General features: G+C 41.7%; 1 protein-coding gene and 1 pseudogene across 1 annotated transcript in view; both read left to right on the plus strand.

Moving 5' to 3' along the window:
• The first annotated feature begins 4487 nt into the window (after positions 1 to 4487).
• LOC106612748 (serine/threonine-protein kinase Nek8-like) lies at positions 4488 to 12528 on the plus strand (annotated as a pseudogene).
• A 3698-nt stretch (positions 12529 to 16226) lies between these two features.
• The window catches only part of traf4a (tnf receptor-associated factor 4a), a 47463-nt gene continuing 41305 nt past the window's right edge, over positions 16227 to 22384 (plus strand). Inside the window, 1 exon segment of the mRNA NM_001173598.1 lies at positions 16227 to 16571. Within this exon segment, the coding sequence (NP_001167069.1) occupies positions 16429 to 16571 (143 nt within the window). The 5' untranslated portion in view covers positions 16227 to 16428.

Genomic DNA, 22384 nt, shown 5'->3' on the forward strand with positions numbered 1-22384 from the left:
CTACTCAACAAATTGGATGCAGTCTATCACAGTGCCATCCGTTTTGTTACCAAAGCCCCGTATACTACCCACCACTGCGACATGTATGCTCTCGTTGGCTGGCCCTCACTACATATTCGCCGCCAAACCCACTGGCTCCAGGTCATCTATAAGTCTTTGCTAGGTAAAGCCCCGCCTTATCTCGGCTCACTGGTCACCATAGCAGCACCCACCCGTAGAACTCGCTCCAGCAGGTATATTTCACTGGTCATCCCCAAGGCCAACACTTCCATTGGCAGCCTTTCCTTACAGTTCTCTGCTGTCAATGACGGGAACTAATTGCAAAAATCACTGAAGCTGGAGACTTATATCTCCCTCTCTAACTTTAAGCATCAGCTGTCAGAGCAGCTGTGTACAGGTACAGCGAATCTGTAAATAGCACACCCAACTACCTCATCCCCATATTATTACTTGCCCTTTTGCACCCCAGTATCTCTACTTGCACATCATCATCTGCACATCTATCACTCCAGTGTTAATGCTAAATTGTAATTATTTTGCCTCTATGGCCTATTTATTCCCTATCTCCCTACTCTTCTACATTTGCACACACTGTACATAGATTTTTCTATTGTGTTATTGACTGTACGTTTGTTGACGTGTAACTCTGTGTTGTTGTTTTTGTCGCACTGCTTTGTTTTATCTTGGCCAGGTCGCAGGTGTAAATGAGAACTTGTTCTCAACTGGCCTACCTGGTTAAATAAATGTTCAATTTAAAAAAATGTAAATAAGAATTTGCTCTTAACTGACTTTCCTAGTTAAATAAAGGTAAAATAAACTTTAACACCTTCTCACAAAGCAACTGTTTTGCTTATGCAGAGGTTTTTGATTCTGCTCTTTACAAGTCCTCACTGTCAGCTCTAGGTATGGAAACACAATTTCCCTAGTATAACATCAGGTTGTATACACTAGTGTTACATTCGAAAGGCAGCATGTCTGTCCATCACCCATGATACGCCTATCACTCTCCTCCAGGGCTGGTTCTGTCATAGGATGTGACATAACACCTATTTTGCATACCATCTTATGAATCTGAATACTTAGGTTACTTTTGTTGACACTTGCAAAGAAAAGGGCCTAATTCATGTTGGTGCTTTTCCATGTAGACTTACCCCCACACTAGTGGGTCACCAGTGTTTTATGTTAATGTCAGCTATAGTGTAAATGTTTCCATCAGGAGTGTGACACTAAAGACTTGGTGAGCAGAATCAACAACCTCTGCATCATCAAGACTGTTGCTTTGTGAGGTGTTTAACTTCAGTTAGCCATTGTTCTGTAAATACCAGCTGAAAAGTACCAGTGGCCTGACTTTGGGCCCAAGTCAGAGCATGCCCGCATAGATGGAAACAGAAAAGTCTGAGTCCTTTGGGTAAAAAAACACTGGGGTAAATCCTCAGTGGAAATGCGCTGTGATCGGCTTTCTTGTAGAGGCTAATGGAAGAAATACCTCTTTGTGTCTGTCCAAAGTAGGTGTCCCAATCCCAATATCATGTGGTGCGGCTGAATGGAATCTTAGTGCCTGGTTCAGTGCTCATTTGGGCTGTATTGATTCTAGGGTGTGTCCCAAATGGCACCCTGTTCCCTATACAGTGCACTAACCCATAGAATTCTGGTCAAAATTTGTGCAGTATTATAGAGAAAAGCGTGTCATTTGGGACGCAGCCCTAAAGTCACAGAGAAAAAGTACAATGGAGATTTTGAGCAGCCAATAAAGTGAAAAATCGAAGGGTTCATTTATTTCTGAGGGTCGTTAGTGCATTTTAATAGACAAACACAAATAAGCCTGTTTCAGTGGAGGATGGGGAAGATTCATCCGAATGCACAGCTGGCGGAAACTAGATTACACACTGCCAGATTTACGACGAAAACCTGTGTTATCTGTGCCTAATATAGTGTGTACATATTTCTCTATTTGATGTACAGAAAGAAGGCCTGTATAAAAATCAATGAAGAAGTTTAAATAATGCATTAAAATCAATGAATACCATTAAAGGTATTCAGTGAACGTCAATTGATTTCCCAAATGGAGTTCCAATGAGCAAAGGGTTATGTTTGTACTTTAAGTCACGGGTGAGCTGATGGAAACAAACGTGACACATATTTCTCTGCCTGTTAATGAATGATGGTTTCTTTTGTTGACAGACTGACAAAGAAAGGTGTTTAGGCTGTAACAATGTTGTTGACTGAAATCAACAGAAACCCATCACTCCATGAATACACACATAAGAGCTAAACCAACTCAATAGAGCCCTCACTTCACTGCTGTGAATAGAGTCATACCACCATGATCACAGCAGATAAGAACACTGCACCTCTATCATGTAGACAAAGATGTAGATAAACCACACATTGTCTGGGTCAGCAAGTCAACCTCATTATAGACCTGAACCACTAACGAGACAGGCACTGGTTGAGTCCAAAATGGCACCCTTTTCCCCACATACTGCACAACTTTTGGGCTCCTGAGTGGCGCAGAGGTCTAAGACACTGCATCTTAGTGCAAGAGGCTATCACTACAGTCCCTGGTTCACATCCGGCTGTCATTGAGAGTCCCATAGTGCGGCGCACAATTGGTCGGGGTAGGCCCTTCATTGTAAATAAGAGTTTATTCTTAACTGACTTGCCTAGTTAAATAAAGGTTCAATTAAACACATTTAAATTGACCAGAGATATGGCCCCGGGTCAGAAGTAATACACTATGTAGGGAATATGTACCATTTGAGATGTAACCACCCTCTCTAGTTTCCACATCTAGTAAACAATCTGCAGTGGAAAGTGGATGTTAGGTAATAACATTTTGGACTTCCACCCATTGATTCCTGGCACTTTTATGAGGTGTCTCTCATCTCATGAGATCTCATAAATGTGATGATCTCTACAGATTGATTTACAACCAGTCAAGCAGTTTCAGTTGTTCTTATCTTCCCACTCAGGTACGTACTACGGGATTTAACGTCCGTAGTTTCGGTGTGCACCCTACACTACACCTTCAGATAGTGCATTCCTGGACATTGACATCCATCCATCCAGTGACACACACACACAAACACCCCCAGTGATAGCACACAACTCCAAACGAAATATGTCACCCAGCAGGTCAAATATGTCACCCAACAGGTCCAGGTAGTGTGAGAGAGAGTGCACATTTGAGTTCCGTAAGGTCAACAAGCAGTGTAAACAGACATTGATTACAATGATTTTCACCGGTGCTAAGGTACAGTGATGCATGTGGTGTTGGAAGATGTACCTGAGAATAAGCAAAAACATTTGCTGCTTCAAATGAGGGCTGTGATGTGTAATCAGCGCATTACAGACCTGACAAGGCCTTGTCAGAGACTACAATATGTTTGTTATGGCCTGCATTAGAGCAGAGACGGAAGCAGAAAGGACAGGAGCAAAGCTTGCCAGCTGCCTGCTTATCTCTGCGGGAAGGCGCTCCATAATTACATGCCGTCTAGACACTGCTATATGCAGCCCTACCTAGGAGAGAAATAATATGGGAATTAACACTCACTCACACACACACAACAGTATTTATGATGACAATGTCTAATTTAGTAAAATTATATGAAGGAGCATTCAATAATAGCCTACAACAAAAAGCCTTTGTGTAACCACAAATAGCCCTAGACTCAGGCTCAAGGAAAACAGAAGAAGCTTGCTTTCAGACTTGCGTGCTTTTTGTCCCTAGTTCATCCCTGTAGGAGCAGAGGAAGTGTTGCCTGGAGACGACTTTGGATGTTTTTTACAGCCTTGTCTTTTTACAGTGATGGAGAAGTATGAGAAAATCAAAGTGGTCGGAAGAGGAGCTTTTGGATAATCCAAAAGTATTCACTTTGAACTTCTTGATGAAACTACACTGCTAAGGCACAGTACTCGTATTCATACTTTGTGATGTTTAATTTCTTTTCCTGTCAACATAAATCACGGAAAGCATGTACATTGGTTCAGGCACGCGCATATTTAATTAAATGTCCCGCGCTCATACAATTAGAATTATGCGCTCATTGTATTTCTATCGCTGCCCTAATCAATATTGTACTATACTAGTACATGACGAGTGCAAAGCTACTGTGTTGTCTTTTTTGTCATAACTAACTGTGATGTGTTATGTTATTTGCCCATTATATAAATGGTCAAATTCTAGTTCTAATGCCCACATGCATGAATGCATTTGTATTTATTACCCCATAGCTACTCTTCCTGGGGTCCAGCAAAATCAGGGCAGTTTATACAATTTTAAAAACATTACAATACATTCATAGATTTCACATTACATAGCAATTTTCAATAACATCTGCTAAACACGTGATAAATACAATTTGATTTGATTTAGCACCAATATCAGTAGCAATAATGTACAAGAGCATACAAGCAAGTAGGCACACTGTAAAGGGATAGCCTACACCAGAACACACTTTCCCAACTCTTCTCCACCTTCCCATGTCATGTGTGACAGGATAGTGCACCTGTGTCGCCTGCGCAGTGACGGGGCCTTTGTGATCCTGAAGAAGATCCCAGTAGAGTAGATGTTCAGTGATGAACGCCTCAACGCCCAGAACGAGTGCCAGGTGCTAAAGCTGCTCAACCACCACAACATCATAGAGTACTATGAGAACTTCCTGGAGGACAAGGCTCTGATGATCGCTATGGAATATGCACCAGGTACTGTCACATTACCCCCCCCCAATTGTTTGTTACATAACACATAAGGTACATAGCTCACGTTCTCATGAAAGTCTGACACCTATGCTGTAACATAGGGTGTCATATGTTTTGCTTGTCAGATGTTTTCCATGAGGTCTTATTCAGTCTCATCAGATGTCAGTCCCTGTTGTAGAGCTTCAGGAAATATATGATATAGGGCACTGCATTATGTTATAAAACTCGGTGGCCTGAGAGCATGATCTATTCTACTGTAACTATTATTTTCCTGCTTTCTTACTGTAGGTGGAACCCTAGCCGACTACATTCAGAAGCACTGTAACTCCTTGCTGGATGAGGACATCATCCTGCACTTCTTAGTCCAGATCCTGCTGGCCCTGTACCACGTGCACAACAAGCTCATCCAACATCGCAAGCTGAAGACCCAGAACATTCTGATTGACAAGCATCAAATGATTGTCAAAACAGGCGACTTTGGAATCTCCACATCCTTGTCAGCAAGAGCAAAGCCTACACTTTGAGTGGACATGATCTAGCATTGGTCACCTGACTACATAGTAACAGCAAAATGCGTACTCTGATGATAATCATAGTCATAGGCAGTAGAGTTTATCCTTTGTTTTTGTTTTATTTCCATTCAGGTGGTGGGGGCCCCATGCTGCATCTCTCCGGAGCTGTGTGAGGGGAAGCCCTACAACCAGAAGAGTGATATCTGGGCCCTGGGCTGTGTTCTATATGAGCTAGCCAGCCTCGAGAGCTTTTGAGGCTGCTGTACACGTTTTTTTCAAATACACTTCGTACATTGTCATTCCAATTTCAGAAACTGTCCTTGCACTGGATCCAAAAATAGCATTGAAGTGAATCATATCTCACATTAGTCTTCGAAGCACGTATCTTTCCATCTCCATGTAAAATGTATTTAATTTGTGGGATGATGTGTAAAGCTTACTGGTCCAAACATAAACCCATAAAGAAATGAAGGCATTAGCATAGTTTTAATATTTAATTCCTCTCCTTGGGCTTACTCACTCTTCCTTCTTTTACAGAACCTACCTGCCCTAGTGTTGAAGATCATGAGCGAAACCTTTGCCCCCATCTCAGACCGGTACAGTCCAGAACTCAGGCAGCTCATCATGAACATGCTCAACCTGGACCCATCCAAACGCCCACAGCTCAATGAGATCATGGCCAACCCTGTTTGCATCAAACCCCTGCTCAACCTCTTCGCTGATATAGGCAACGTCAAAATGTGCAGGTAGTGAATGCCACAAAAGTCTATCCCAAATGGCACACTATTCCCTATACAGTTCACTATATAGGGAATAGGATGCCATTTTGGACACAGCCAAAGCCTCTAGCTTCTAGTCACCAGACTCATCGTAAGAAAACAACAATTTGTCTGATGTATACATTACCATTGATGGAAGTGTATGTATATAATATTCAAAGACATTTTGATTTCTGGTCCAGAATTGAGAAACCACTGTCCACCGTGCAGTCAGGAGGTCATGGTAAACCGGGAGAGCGAATGACCAGCACAAGGTCATTCAGAGGTCAGTGACATTCCTGCCACATCTGTGATTGAACTGGTTCTGTAATAATTAACACCTTTTAGTATAATGTTTTGTTCTGTACTAGATGGACAGATGGGAACAGGAAAATTGCACTCGCTCTCCCTATCATCAGTGTACACATTGGGCAGTGGCATCCCTGCGTCTGCCCATGCTCAACACAGAGGTGCTGCAGGTGGCCCTGGGACGCACACAGAAGGTGGGCGTCACCAAGTCAGGCCGACTCATCACCTGGGAGGTCAGATTGGATTTCTTGATCCACATTTCCCTTCTCTGTCTGAATTAGCCTTGTCAACCTCAGTTAGGTTTCATAGATAAATATTGCCCTTAACCAACTAAGCTACTAGCTGCCTCTTTAATACCCTCAGATTATGCATTAGAATGGTTAAAGGCTGACAATATGAAGGATTTGTTTTTAACAATATGAGAGTGTTATCTGGATAGTCTTTAGTATCAGCAGTATTCAAACATTTCCTAACCACATCCTAATGGTACGGTGCCAGGCTCTGTCAGTAGGATCTTTTGAGCCCACTCTGCCTGGTGCAGTAAAACAGATGCAGCCGCAGTTCAGCTCTCGCTTCCTGGAGGGCCAGTCTGGAGTCACCATCAAGTCTGTGTCCTGTGGGGATCTCTTCACCACCTGTATGACAGGTACAGGCCATAATAGCATCTCAACTGGCACCCTATTCCCTATATAGTGCACTAATTTTGACCAGGGTCCATATGGCACTGGTCAAAAGTAGTGCACTAAGGGCCCATAGGGCTCTGGTCAAAAGTAGTGCACTATATAGGGAATAGGATGCAATTTGGGATGTACACCATCGCTCATTGTTTCCTGCTGGGGGGCACAGCATCTGTGTCAGGTCAGCCTCAGTAGGGGAGCTTCACTATAGGAAATCAATATTTATTCACTGTGTGTTTTTGTTACCGCACACACACACTTCAGTATATAGCACTATCATAAAGCACTGGAGCAGCATTGGAATGTAAGCTGCATTTGGAAGTGTGGATGTAATCACCTCTTTTACAGAACATTCATCAGTGTTTGTCCTTCCCTACAGAATGTAATCTCCACGCTGCTGACCTGGCGTTTAGTAGGTACACTTTCTCTAACCGGGATACACCGTTAGTCACAGTCATAGTCTTGAGTGAGCTGTCATTAGTCCAATACTAAAAGCAGATAAGGATTAAAGTCCCAGCTCTATTTCCTGCTCCTTATCACCATTTATCACTGTGGTGGAGCAGATTAGTATTCCCTTGTTAGGGATTAAAACACACACTGTGCTATAACCACACCCATCAACTCATCGTACCTATAATTTCCTCTATTTTCAATTTGCAGAACGAGGTGTTATTATGACGTTTGGAAGCGGAAGCAATGGCTGTCTCGGACATGGGGAATTGTAATGACGTAACACAGGTAAATGTCTATGATTTTGAAGTTTGTTATAAACGTTGTCAGTCATTCTGGGGGGAAAGCTTGATATTATTTCTCTATATGTATTTATGCCCAGCCCAAGATCGTGGAGGCCTTACTCAGATACGAGCTGGTCCAGGTGTCATGTGATGCTTCCAATGTGCTTGCTGTGACCAATGACAGAGAAATATTCTCCTGGGGAAGAGGAGACAATGGTAAATGAGCAAGTTTATTTTTGGAGTCGTCAATCGCTCTCTGTCTTCTTTGATAATGTCAGTAGTGGCTGTGGGAGAGCTTGGCATTCTAACAGAATGTTCTGCTTTCTGCCCCCTCATGTTCCCTATCTGTTCCCCTCTGTGGCAGGTCGCCTGGGGCTGGGCACCCAGGACTCCCACAACTCTCCCCAGCAGGTGTGTGTGCCAGGGGAGTTTGAGGCCCACAGGGTGCTGTCTGGAGTGGATTGCTCCATGGTTATCAGCACCAATAACAGCATTCTGGCCTGTGGCAGTGTAACCGATGTGAAATGGCTAGTTAGTTAGCGGTGGTGCGCGCTAATAGCATTTCAATCAGTGACGTCACTCGCTCTGAGACCTGAAGTGGTTGTTCCCCTTGCGTTGCAAGGGCCTCGGCTTTTGTGGCGCGATGGGTAACGATGCTTCGTGGGGTGTCAGTTGTTGATGTGTGCAAGGGTCCCTGGTTCGAGCCCGGGTTGGGGCGAAGAGAGGGACGGAACCTACACTGTTACAGCAGCATCAGGTAAAGTTACCTTCTCTTATAGGCTACTTAGTAGAATATTTGAGTTCCAATTAACCAGGAAGCAAAAATCCTCTAGTAGGATCAAGATATGAGCTACAGTGCATGTAACAAACTAGTCCACATTTAAAATCAATTTCCTCTTCTGAACAGATGCTTGTTTTCTAGCCTAAATATTGTGCATTCATTAGGATAAACATTCCCCTGGAATGTAGTAACAACATAATTAACATATTCAGTCATTGCATGAAAGTGCTGTGAAATTGTACTGGCATTCCACAGAGGTTACTATTAATGCGAGCGATCCTTTTCATTAACAACTCACTAAAGAGCAGCGCTCACGTTAAAGGTGAAACACAGTCCCTTTATTTCCACTGCACCAACACCCTGCTTGCTTAAGCACTGACATAGCTCTTCATTGACATGCTTTGTTGTGTTAAACTAATGCATGGATTTCTAGAGGTGGTGTATGACATTTTCTTCTGGGCCAATATCCAGTGAGACACCATTATCTTACGGTGACAAACACTCTCTGATAGTTAACCCATCTACCAGAAATCCTCATGGGCAGGAAGCAGGGTTCTATTACAGCGAGGGCTAGGAGAATCAACACAGTGCTATCAGATCTGGGTTCAAATACTATTTGAAATCATTTCAAATACTTGATATGTGCTTAATTGAGTTTGCCTGGTTTAATGGACCAATATAATATTCTCAAAACTGCTAACCTTGTCTATCTGTCACTACAGACAGGTTAAAGCTTACAGTCATAGTATTTGAAAGACTTCAGATAGTATTTGAATCCAGGTCTGAGTGCTATAGCAGGGCATAGTGTGATGCTGAGTGGAGACAGCACTGCCCAGATACCTGTGGTTTACCTACTTCCTGCCCTCCTTAACTCTCTTACTCACTCTACTCCGTACTGAATATTTTCTCTGCCTTGAACACAGAACAAGAAACTCCCCCTCAATGAATTCTTACAGAACATGACACAGCATTTCCTCCTTACACTTTTGTAGTGTGAAATTGTAGAAAACACATTTCAGCTGATAAGGCCAACTGGATCTAGTTTACTTTTAAGATATCAATGTTTCCCTTTTGATATGATTCAAACATTCTTTCATTAATTGACCAGAATAGTAGATTGACATTTTCTTCTAAGGCTGTGTTTACACAGGCAGTCCACTTCTGTTAGTTTTCCAATAATTGGGTTTGGACCAATCAGATCAGATCTTTTGCATGCCAATAATTGAGCAAAAGATCAGAAAATGTGTTGCCATGAAAACAATTGTGACTCCTCTAAATGTGCTTGGTTAGGTTCAACAAGCTGCGGTTGGATAAGATCAACGCTGCAGAGGAGCCAGCCCCCTGTGACCAGATTGAAGAAGTCCACTCGTTCAGTCTTGTCCAATCAGCACCGCTGAACATGGACAAGGTTGTTTACATTTATATTGGAACAACCCACTCTGTTGCTGTCACAGGTTAAATTATATTTTGTCTTCACCTGAAATGTCACCATGCAGTTCTTGAACCCATTGTAATTAGAAACCCAAAGTTCCTATAAGCTGCAAGGACGTGACATCCCCTTGTCATGCTTAAATAGTAAAACATGTAGATGTATTGTAATACTATTATCTACTATAGGATGATTGTGCTTCTGTGTCTTTTGACAATACAAAATAACAATCTTCTTCACACATTGAATTCCCCTGTTCCGTGTGTCCAGAGAAGGGTCAGTGTTACACGTTTGGGATTAACCAGCATGGTCAGTTGGGCTGTAGCTCCCGTCGGACCAGTCGTGTGACCTTCCAGGGCCTACAGGGCATCACCATGGCAGCCTGTGGGGAAGCCTTCACTCTAGCCATTGGATCAGGTGTGTAGGGGGCATTAGCAATTAGGGAATATGCTTTAAGGGGACATTTTCAGTTTATATAAAGTATTGGAGAAACGTGATGTCCTCAGTAAACTTTGGATGTTAGATAACGCACTTTATTAGAAGAGCTAATTGAATACTGTACCAATCGGTTTCTGTAATGTCTATGGAAATGTGCTTTCAGCAAATGCTTTAAGGTCCTTAATATGTTGTAACAGATGTGTATTAGACATTTTCCAAAGGGTAGAAAGTTGTAGAGAATGACACAATGCATGTCAGAATGTGTCAATGATCAGCATGACCTCCCATAGGGAGATTGCAGGCACAGTCACCTCATTGTTCAGGGCTGGCTTTGTTCAGCTCTGCTCTCCCAGGGATAGAGCCATAATGCTGGCATGGCAGGAGCAGTAAGGAGAAGAGAGGGCAGGTGAGAAGAGAGGGCTGTCTGTTAAGGATTGTGCAGATTCATGAATCCTGGGGTGTGCGCTGAAGAACGTAGCTATTCTCTTCACTCTATCTTGGTGTCGAAGGGGAGGAGTATATCTGGAGAAAGGGGGCTCATGGATGCCTCGGAAGAAAAGAGGTGGATTCTGGGAACACCGAAGGCAGTGCAGCTCGACGAGAGCCACCCGTTCACTGTGACGTCGGTGGCCTGTTGTCATGGCAACAGTCTGCTGGCAGTGAAACATAATATTTTACCTATTACCTTTTTGTTAAACAAAAGTATATGAAATTGCCAGTAGCACATACTGTTTGTGGTGAAATCAAACAGCAATCACAGGTGAAACTTGAGACAAGCTCCCTTAGATGATGCAGACAGAGATCCATGTTGTTTTCCTTGTAGAACAGAAGGTCTGAAAGAGCCTATTTGTTAATAGCTTGATAATTAGCTAACCCCACAGTGCAGATTTTCCTGTAGCTTTCTCACAGTCAGTTAATTCAGAAGTGACCACCAAGCCCCATGTTTGGCTTTTTGTTTCTCTATAGCCTCAGGGTCTGTAGTAACAGAGGCTCATTAACGTGGATGAGGCAATCAGTTGTGCCTTGCTCTCCACAAGCAATAAAATGAACAACAGGGGCCTGCCTCCCTGTCATGCTTAGCTCGTTAGGCATTGGGGAGATGAGCTGGGGTTAGCTCTGTTTATAAACCTGAATGTAACAAACCAGTGTCTCTGATAATAGGCATCCTCAGCCATCTCCACAAAACCAGGCAGAGCGTTGGTTAGGTTGAATGTCTGTATCCATTTACACCAGTAATCATTTACTCACATTTCACAATTTACCTTACTCTGCACATTTATAGTTATTGATTTCAGTTTACTTGCATGCAGTGTATGGATCTTCATGTAATGTGAATATTTCCCCAACCTCAACAAGAGAATGTATTATCCAGCCTGTGAGTAATGGTCCCTCTCATAAGGAAAAGCGAACAAGCTAGCAATTCCTCTGCTTTAAAACAATGATGGTTTCCCAAATGGTACCCTATTCCCTTTGTAGTGCACTAATCACTAGTACTGCACTATATAGGGAATAGGGTGCTAAATGAGACACACTAAATATCTATTAAAATGACGCATGGATTAAACTAAAGCAACCCTCCCATTGAAAATAGATACAGATTTAGGAAAGATTAAATTGCACATAAAATCTAATCAGTATGTAAGAGAGACGTCTCTAATCTTTGGAAGAGACCCAAGTTACAGTCCTGTTCCAGTGTAACTCGGACCTGGCTGCTTACCATGTGGTAGTGACCTGAAACGCCAACACAGAAGCCAGAGTGTCCTCACACAGGTCATTTCACCCACATTTGACTTCCATGGGTTTTGTTATTTTATCACTATGTGAGTAGTACATTAGTCCAGATACAGTATGACTAAATCCATGGTAGACAATGGCAGTGTGTGGGCATTTGAAACATTCTTGTGCCACCACACCTACTGCATTGTGAAGTAATCAAGAAGAAATGTGGGTGTATCTATATCTAAAATACAAGAGGGAAATAATTCAATACCTGTCCTGAAACCTTTTACAAGACTCAGACTCCTTATTGTATGTAACTGTACACATGCATTGGGTAAGATGGTATATTCTTGTCTGTCTTTAGTGCTAATATAAGTGATACGTTGATGGCTTCTCTGTTTGCTCTTCTCTTTCTCAGCTTTGCTTGAGAAGCCCGTCCCCAGATGATACAGCTCTGTAAAACATCCCACCACCGTCCAGCCCCTCGGTAGCTGTCAGGAGAGAAACAGTGCACAAGGTGAAGGACTGCTAGCCTCCTCTGAATAACCTCTTCCAGTGGCCTGTCCTTTACTAAGCCTTTAGAGGATCCCTGCACATCTTAAATAGTTTCAGTTGCTCTGTCTCAAGTCAGTTTATATTAACTTTTAATGTTATGTTTTTCATACAGTATTATGTAAATGTATGGAACATATGGAAATAATTCCAAACGTGTCATTTTAGAAGCTAAACTCAGCAAAAAAAGAAATGTCCCTTTTTCAGGACCCTGTCTTTCAAAGATAATTCGTAAAAATCCAAATAACTTCACAGATCTTCATTGTAAAGGGTTTAAACACTGTTTCCCATGCTTGTTCAATGAACCATGAACAATTAATGAACATGCACCTGTGGAACAGTCGTTAAGACACTAACAGCTTACAGACGGTAGGCAATTAAGGTCACAGTTATGAAAACTTAGGATACTAAAGAGGCCTTTCTACTGACTCTGAAAAACACCAAAAGAAAGATGCCCAGGGTCCCTGCTCATTTGCGCAAACGTGCCTTAGGCATGCCTTAAGGAGGCATGAGGACTGCAGATGCGGCCAGGGCAATAAATTGCAATGTCCGTACTGTGAGACGCCTAAGACAGTGCTACAGGGAGACAGGACAGACAGCTGATCGTCCTCGCAATGGCAGACCACGTGTAACAACACCTGCACAGGATCGGTACATCCGAACATGACACCTGCGGGACAGGTACAGGATGGCAATAACAACTGCCCGAGTTACACCAAGAACGCACAATCCCTCCATCAGTTCTCAGACTGTCCGCAATAGGCAGAGAGAGGCTCGACTGAGGTCTTGTAGGACTGTTGTAAGGCAGGTCCTCACCAGACATCACCGGCAACAACGTCGGCTATGGGCACAAGCCCACCGTCGCTGGACCAGACAGGACTGGCAAAAAATGCTCTTCACTGACGAGTCAAGGTTTTGTCTCACCGGGGGTGATGGTCGGATTCACGATTATCGTTGAAGGAATGAGCGTTACACCGAGGCCTGTACTCTGGAGCGGGATCGATTTGGAGGTGGAGGGTCCGTCATGGTCTGGGGTGGTGTGTCACAGCATCATCGGACTGAGCTTGTTGTCATTGCAGGCAATCTCAACGCTGTGCGTTACAGAGAAGACATCCTCCTCCCTCATGGGGTACCCTTCCTGCAGGTTCATCCTTACATGACCCTCCAGCATGACAATGCCACCAGCCATACTGCTCGTTCTCTGCGTGATTTCCGGCAAGACAGGAATGTCAGTGTTCTGCCATGGCCAGCGAAGGGCCCGGATCTCAATCCCATTGAGCACGTCTGGGACCTGTTGGATCGGAGGGTGAGGGCTAGGGTCATTCCCCCAAGAAATGTCCGGGAACTTGCAGGTGCCTTGGTGGAAGAGTGGGGTAACATCTCACAGCAAGAACTGGCAAATCTGGTGCAGTCCATGTAGAGGAGATACTGCACTGCAGTACTTAATGCAGCTGGTGGCCACACCAGATACTGACTGTTACTTTTCATTTTGACACCCCCCTTTGTTCAGGGACACATTATTCAATTTCTGTTAGTCACATGTCTGTGGAACTTGTTCAGTTTGTCTCAGTTGTTGAATCTTGTTATGTTCATACAAATATCTACACATGTTAAGTTTGCTTAAAATAAACACAGTTGACAGTGAGAGGACGTTTCTTTTTTTGCAGAGTTTATTTAGCTTCCTAAGCTTGTGTAGCTAATATAATGCTCTACCAAATGTATTGGAGTGAGATTGCAGGAGGTCGTCATTGGGGAGCTGTCATGCAGTAAGGTTTTGTCTTCTTTCACCAGCGAGGTTAGCATGACACAACACACAGTCCCAGGATGTCTAACTGGTTTGGTAGCTTTATTTACCCAGTATTTAGTTAGACAAAACAATGTTTAGGCCTGCCACTACAGTGTGAGCCTACTAACTGACTCGTCAGTCAAATGAAGCAAACAAGTACGGCACTTTAATCTTGAGCACATTATCAGTGGCTCTCATTGTGCTTTTAGGCTTAGTCCTCATCAATTGGATTAGTAACTTTTGTTTTCATTTACAATAACACATGGTTTGTTTAGTGTCATAGTAAAGTACTTTTACACAACACATGAACAGGGAAAGTTTCTTTAAGGCTGTTGACTAAAGGAGGCCACTTCTATAGTAAATGCAATTCAAGACACATGGACCTTTCAACCCTCAAGTGTTCAGATTGTTTAAGATTTCTGATGTGGAAGGGTCACTAACAAAGCATGGCACAGGTATGAGAGACACAATAAGAGTCAATATTGTCTCTTCAGCTGTGTGTGTCATAGGCATGAGCCCGTTTGATATGATGTGCTTAATTATAACATTGTCTTCATCCCAAAAGCCACCCTATTCTCTGCATGGTGCACTACTTATGAATGGAGCCATATAGGCCCTGGTCAAAAATAGTGCACTATATAGGGGAAAGGGTGCTATTTGGGATGCATGCACTGGCTTGATCTTACGCTGGAAAGCCTCCAAACAGGCTTAGATTTTGAGTAAACTGTAGTGCAAAAAAGGTGGGTCACTGTCCAGTATAGAGAGATTTACATGGTTATTAAAACGTTACGCCAGGGTAAGCCTACACAAAACACAGCCCTGATTTTAAGTGTTTCTAAAATCCCCTATGGGAAAAGTGAATGGTGGAAAAACGATTGCAACCATTTCCCTGTTTGACCGCTAGGTTTTATGGGTATTATGACTCATACTGTGGTACTATATTGTTGACAGGGTCTATGATTTAGTAATAATACAATGCTGTGGTGGATTTTCGCCAGTTATTTGAAGAAAGAGTATGTGCCTTTGTGATGATGTAATCCTGAAGCAACAAGGTTGGTGATGACAACCTATGGCTATTGAATAATTGTAAATGGACTCAATTGTAAAGATTTTAAAGACAAGTTATTGTCCTGTTATTCGAAACCACTTCCCGACAATTATCGAAGTCAATGTTTCATATTGATGATCATATTTATCTGCAACACCATGAATATCAGGCTCTTCTTTTTCAGTTTCACCACCAGAGGGCAGTTTTTCCTAATTAGTGATTAATGTGTCTACCTTGGGTCAATTCATCAATACATGTCATGTTTTCTGTGCAGACTTTAGGATGTCAAAACATATGTCACTTTTTTATTGAACATTAGATACTTTTTTAAGTGAACATTCTCCTTTCAAGCTATTGAATTAAAGTCACAATTTGCAGGTGAAAGCATACATTATTTCCATTCATTTTAGATTATCATTCGTTTCATAAAAAAGAGAGTTGAATTAAATAGCTGACAAATAAATCAAATCAAATGAGGAGATATCATTGACCCATAGCATAGAAAAGCAGATAGGCTATGTTGATTTCCCTTTCGACTCCTCCCGCAAGAAAAATAGTAGGCGGGGGTATGTACCTAAACAGATGGGATGAGAGCATTGTCTTTAATCTGTCAGTGTTACCTCTGCCGAGAGACATGCGGACGATTTTCCTGCATTTATAGACCCAGATGAATATTGTCAGAAGAAGACATCGCCAGGTTTTGATGCAATAACGTTTATACTGTCGAGGATTCCCTTTGTTTCCATGCACTCGGTCACCCGGTTGCTGGAGAGACAGCGGAGCTGAATCGGTCAATAATTTCGTCTCGCAAACCGATCTGTCGCTAGCTGGCGAAGGGGACATGAATATCTGAGAATCTCTCTGGTGACGGCCATCAGAAGAGAGACATTGGTGGCATCGTACCACAAATCGCATAGGTGGACAGGACACAGAGGCGAAGGGAGAGACATTAATCAGCAGTGTATTTCTACTCATCCTGCAGCAATGCCGGGGTTTGATTACAAGTTTCTGGAGAAACCGAAGAGACGGTTTCAATGTCCCTTATGCAGTAAAGCCATGCGAGACCCTGTTCAAGTTTCTACGTGTGGCCACCGATTTTGTGACACCTGTCTACAAGAATTTTTAAGGTAAGCTGTTGTTCTGTGTCTGTGTTTCTGTATGTCTTTCTGTGTGTGTCTGTCTCGCTCTCTCTCTCTCTGAATGTATACGTGTGTGTGTGTGTCATATTCTAGATTCAGAGCGATTAGCCTATTGGATTGTAATAATGATATTACATTGTAATGTGTTCTGTATACACAAAGCCTTAAGGGTAAGTCAACACCACTTCCTTTTACCTATAATATTGTTTCACCTGTGAGCGCAAAGGAATTACAAAGGAAGGACACACCTACAGGATATGTTTACATATATACTTTCCAACTGAAACTTGACATTTATGATTAGTTCCTACAGTGTGAGACAAGACATGTAGCCTACACACACACAGAGAGAGAGAGAGAGGTCTGAAAGCAAGTTTTTTTCAGTGTTCTTTAAACCAGTGGTTTTCAAAGTCTGTCAAACTGCAAAATATATATATATATATATATATATATATATATAGTGCATTCGGAAAGTATTCAGTCCCCTTGACTGTTTTCACATTTTGTTACATTACAGCCTTATTCTAAAATGTATACAATTATTTCCCCCCCCCCCCCACATGAATCTACACACAATACCCTATAATGACAAAGCAAAAACAGGTTTGTAGAAATTTTGGCAAATGTATTAAAAATAAAAAACGGAAATATCACATTTACGTAAGTATTCAGACCCTTTATTCAGTACTTTGTTGAAGCACCTTTGGCAGTGATTACAGCCTAGAGTCTTCTTGGGTATGATGCGACAAGTACACCTGTATTTGGGGAGTTTCTCCCATTCGTCTCTGCAGATCCTTTCAAGCTCTGTTAGTTTGGATGGGGAGCGTTGCTGCACAGCTATTTTCAGGTCTCTCCAGAGATGTTTGATCGGGTTCAAGTTCTGGCTCTGGCTGGGCCACTCAAGGACATTCAGAGACTTGTCCCGATGCCACTCCTGCGTTGTCTTGGCTGTGTACTTATGGTTGTTGTCCTGTTGGAAGGTGAACCTTCGCCCCAGTCTGAGGTCCTGAGCGCCCTGGAGCAGGTTTTCATCAAGGATCTCTGTACTTTCCTCCGTTCATCATTGCCTCGATCTTAACTAGTCTCCCAGTCCCGGCCCCTGAAAAACATACCCACAGCATGATGCTGCCACCACCATGCTTCCATGTATTGATGGTTCCGGGTTTCCTCGACGTGACGGTTGGTATTCAGGCCAACGAGTTCAATCTTGGTTTCTCATTGTCTGAGTCCTTTAGGTGCCTTTTGGCAAACTCCAAGCTGGCTGTCATGTGCCTTTTACTGAGGAGTGGCTTCTGTCTGGCCACTCTACCATAAGGGCCTGATTGGTGGAGTGCAGCAGAGATGGTTGTCCTTTTGGAAGGTTCTCCTTTCTCCACAGAGGAACTCTGGAGCTCTGTCAGAGTGACCATCGGGTTCTTGGTCACCTCCCGGACCAAGGCCCTTCTCCAATAAAGTTGTAGAAACATCTCAAGGATGATCAATGGAAACAGGATACACCTGAGTTAAATTTTGAGTCTCATAGCAAAGGTTCTGAATATTTATGTAAATAAGATATTTCTGTTTATTTCTTTAAACCTGTTTTTACTTTGTCATTATGAGGGGTATTGTGTGTAGATTGCTTATAATTTATATATTATAATTGTTTTACTCCATTTTAGAATAAGGCTGTAACGTAACAAAATATGGAAGAATTCAAGGGGTCTGAATACTTCCCGAACACACCTACTCATTCAAGGGTTTTACTATTTTTTTAAACTATTTTCTACATTGTAGAACAATATTGAAGATATCAAACTATGAAATAACAACATATGGAATCATGTAGAAACCAACAAAAAGTGTTTAAACAAATCTAAATATATATTAGATTTTAGATTATTCAGTGGCCACACTTTGCCTTGATGACAGCTTTGCACACGCTTGGCATTCTCTTAACCAGCTTCATGAGGTAGTCACCTGGAATTCATTTCAATTAACCGGTGTGCCTTGTTAAAAGTGAATTTCTGGAATTTCTTTCCTTATGTGTTTGAGCCAATCAGTTGAGTTGTTTCAAGGTAGGAAGATAGTCTTATTTGGTAAAAGACAAAGTCCATATTATGGTAAGAACAGCTCAGATAGCCGCAAAACACCAGTCTCAACGTCAACAGTGAAGAGGTGACTCCGGGATGCTGGCCTTCAAGGCAGAGTTCCTCTGTCCAGTGTCTGTGTTCTTTCGCCCATCTTTTCTTTTTATTGGCCAGTCTGAGATATGGCTTTTTCTTTGCAACTCTGCCTAGAAGGCCAGCATCTCGGAGTTGCCTCTTCACTGTTGATGTTGAGACTGGCGTTTCGCCTGTACTATTTAATGAAGCTGCCAGTTGAGGACTTGTAAGGAGTCTGTTAATCAAACTAGACAGTCTAATGTACTTGTCCTCTTGCTCAGTTGTGCACCGGGGCCTCCCACTCCTCTTTCTATTCTGGTTAGAGCCAGTTTGCACTGTTCTGTGAAGGGAGTAGTACACAGCGTTGTATGAGATCTTCAGCTTCTTGGCAATTTCTCGCATGGAATAGCCTTCATTTCTTAGAACAAGAATAGACTGACGAGTTTCAGAAGAAAGTACTTGGTTTTTGGCCATTTTGAGCCTGTAATTGAACCCACAAATGCTGATGCTCCAGATACTCAACGAGTCTAAAAGCCAGTTTTATTGCTTCTTTAATTAGAACAACAGTTTTCAGCTGTGCTAACATAATTCCAAAAGGGTTTTCTAATGATCAATTAGCCTTTTAAAATGATAAACTTGGATTAGCTAACACAACGTGCCATTGGAACACAGGAGTGATGGTTGCTGATAATGGGCCTCTGTACCCCTATGTAGATATTCCATTAAAAATCAGCCGTTTCCAGCTACAATAGTCATTTACAACATTAACAATGTCTGCACTGTATTTCTGATCAATTTGATGTTATTTTAATGGACCAAAAAGGGATTTTCTTTCAAAAACAAGGACATTTCTAAGTGACCCCAAACTTTTGAACATTAGTGTGTGTATGTTTAATATATTTGGATATATATATATATATATATATCTCGAACCAGCTACTAGATGGTTCGATTAGTCTTATAAATATATATATTGGAACAGAAAATTAAGGGGACAGATTATTCTATGGGAAAATATACAAGCATTTAAATGTTTCTTTATGTTTTTGAGTAAATGTATTTATTGGTTCCTTTTAATTTTGATAAACTCATTACATTTGTATCTCTTAATTAAGGTTATTTGTTGATGTAAAAATTGAGATGTACCAATTTTAAGGTTGTCATTATATTTGAGGTGGGGTCACAAGAAATTATTGCGGGGGGAAAATGGTGTATAAATGGGAAAAAAATGGGGTCCCCATTGAAAAAGTTTGAATACCACTGCCTTAAACCTTAAGGTATTTCACCTACCCAGCCTATGGTATTGAAAATGTTTATAACATATTTCAACATTCACTCCTTGGAAAGTTTCACCCATGTCAACTTTATTCCTTTAGATTAGCCAAATGTAGCCAGCCGTTGGGGGTGTTCTTTATACATGCAAATCTCTCATGAAGTCAGTTTTTTTTACATTTTTCATTACTGAATTCAAATTGGCCCAAATGGCAGTAGTCTCGGAGCCACCAATGAGAACTCAAGCTCCAAAAGGCCACAAAACAGAAGAGAAAACAATTGCTTGCTTGTATCATCATTTGGCCCAATGCAATTGTAATATTATACATATAGGTTTCAGATAATAAACTGTCAGAGATTCAATGCTGTGATGAGGGAGAAATGTTTCAGACTTTGCTGCCATTCTAGCTGTAGTCCCCTACCATGACACATTATCTAATGTTAAGACCTCACGATCAGGGACAGAGAGAGGGGAGAGGCACTTTGTCTGTTTATGTGTGTGAGCCTGCATGGAAATATGTCTGCGTGTATTTGTCCACGTGTGTATGCTTGTTAATATCTGTTTTCACCCAGGCAGGCAGAGGGGATCCTGGCCTATCTTCCTTGTCTTGTCTGTCTTTTTGCCCTTAGGCTGTATGCCTGCCTGCCTGCGTTTCGGGTCTTATCTAGTTCTCCACACATATTTAGACTATCTTGGGCTACGTCCTAAATAGCACCCTGTTCTCTACATAGTGGAATACTTTTGACAAGAGACCTTTGGGCCCTGGTTGAAAGTAGTGCATTATGTAGGGAATAGGGTGCCATTTGGAATGCGTACCAGGAATGACTTGTCTTCCTCCCTCCCAACTGCACACTGTAAACAGGGCTGATGTTGACGCTCTGTGTCAGTCAAATAAGACTCCTAGTCATAAGCACAGGTTTGCAGCTAGTTTGACCACTGGCAAAAAAAAATATTTGCTGCTTATTCATGGTGCTGTAGATATTATCCTAGGACTTGAGCCATGTCTTGTCAAAAAGGAAATTCAACAAAAAGATCAAGGCATTATTGCACTTTTTTATTTGAACATTTCTGGCACTATTATTTAAACATGTACAGTGCCCTCCACTAATATTGGCACCCTTGGTAAAATGAGCAAAACAGGCTGTGAAATGTTCATTTATTTAATTAAAGTAAAGTAATTGAAAGAAAAAATAAATTCTTATCATAAAATAAATATATGTGTGCCACAATTATTGGCACCCCTTCATTCAATACTTTGTGCAACCTCCCTTTGCCAAGATAACGGCTCTGAGTCTTCTATAATGTGTAATAATGGCCATTCGTACCATACTCCGCACTGTGCGTGGGGTCAATATAGACACATCGTCCTCTTCCAGGTCGATTGTTATACTTCTCCAGTTGCTTTAAACTTCTAAATTATTGCCCTGATAGTGGAAATGGGCATTTTCAACCTTTTGAGCTATTTTCTTATAGCCATTTCCTGATTTGTGCAGCTAAACAACCTTTGTCACACATCATTACTGTATTCTCTGTCTTTCCCATAGTGATGGATGACTATGGGAACTTGGCCTGTGTGTCACCTCATATTTATACCCCAGTGAAACAGGAAGTCATGGCTTACCACTTAAGTGTTCTTAATCACTCAGGTGAACTTAAAAACGTAAAATATGAATGGGAATATACTTCAGTTAGATTTTACTCATAAGAATTTTTAGGGGTGCCAATAATTGTGGCACACACTTTTCGGAGAAAAATATTTATTTATTTGACGAGCAGGTGTCCACATACTTTTGGTCATGTAGTGTACAGTGCCTTCAGAAAGTATTCACACCCCATGACTTTGTCCACATTTGTGTTACAGACTGAATTTAAAATGGATTCAATTGAGATTTTGTGTCACTGGCCTATTCACAATACCCAAAAATGTCAGAGTGGAATTATGTTTAAGAACATTTTTGCAAATTAATTAAAAATTAAAAGCTGAACTGTCTTGAGTCAATTTGTTCAAATCCTTTGTTATGGCAAGCCTGAATAAGTTCAGCGGTAAAAATGTACCTAACATCTCGCATAAGTTTCATGGACTCACTCTGTGCAATAATAATGTTTAACATGGTTTTTTAATGACTAAATCATCTCTGTACCCCACACATAAAATTATCTGTATAATCCCTCAGTCGAGCAGTGAATTTCAAACACAAATTCAACCACAAAGACCAGGGAGGTTTTCCAATGCCTCGCAAAGAAGGGCGCCAATTGGTAGATGGGTAAAAAAATTAAAAGCAGACAATGATTATCCCTTTGAGCATGGTGAAGTTATTAGTTACACTTTGGATGGTGTATCAATACACTTAGGCATTACAAAGATACAGGCGTTCTTCCTAACTCAA

The sequence above is a fragment of the Salmo salar genome, chromosome ssa09 (genome assembly GCF_905237065.1).
Source record: "Salmo salar chromosome ssa09, Ssal_v3.1, whole genome shotgun sequence".
Taxonomy (NCBI): domain Eukaryota; kingdom Metazoa; phylum Chordata; class Actinopteri; order Salmoniformes; family Salmonidae; genus Salmo; species Salmo salar.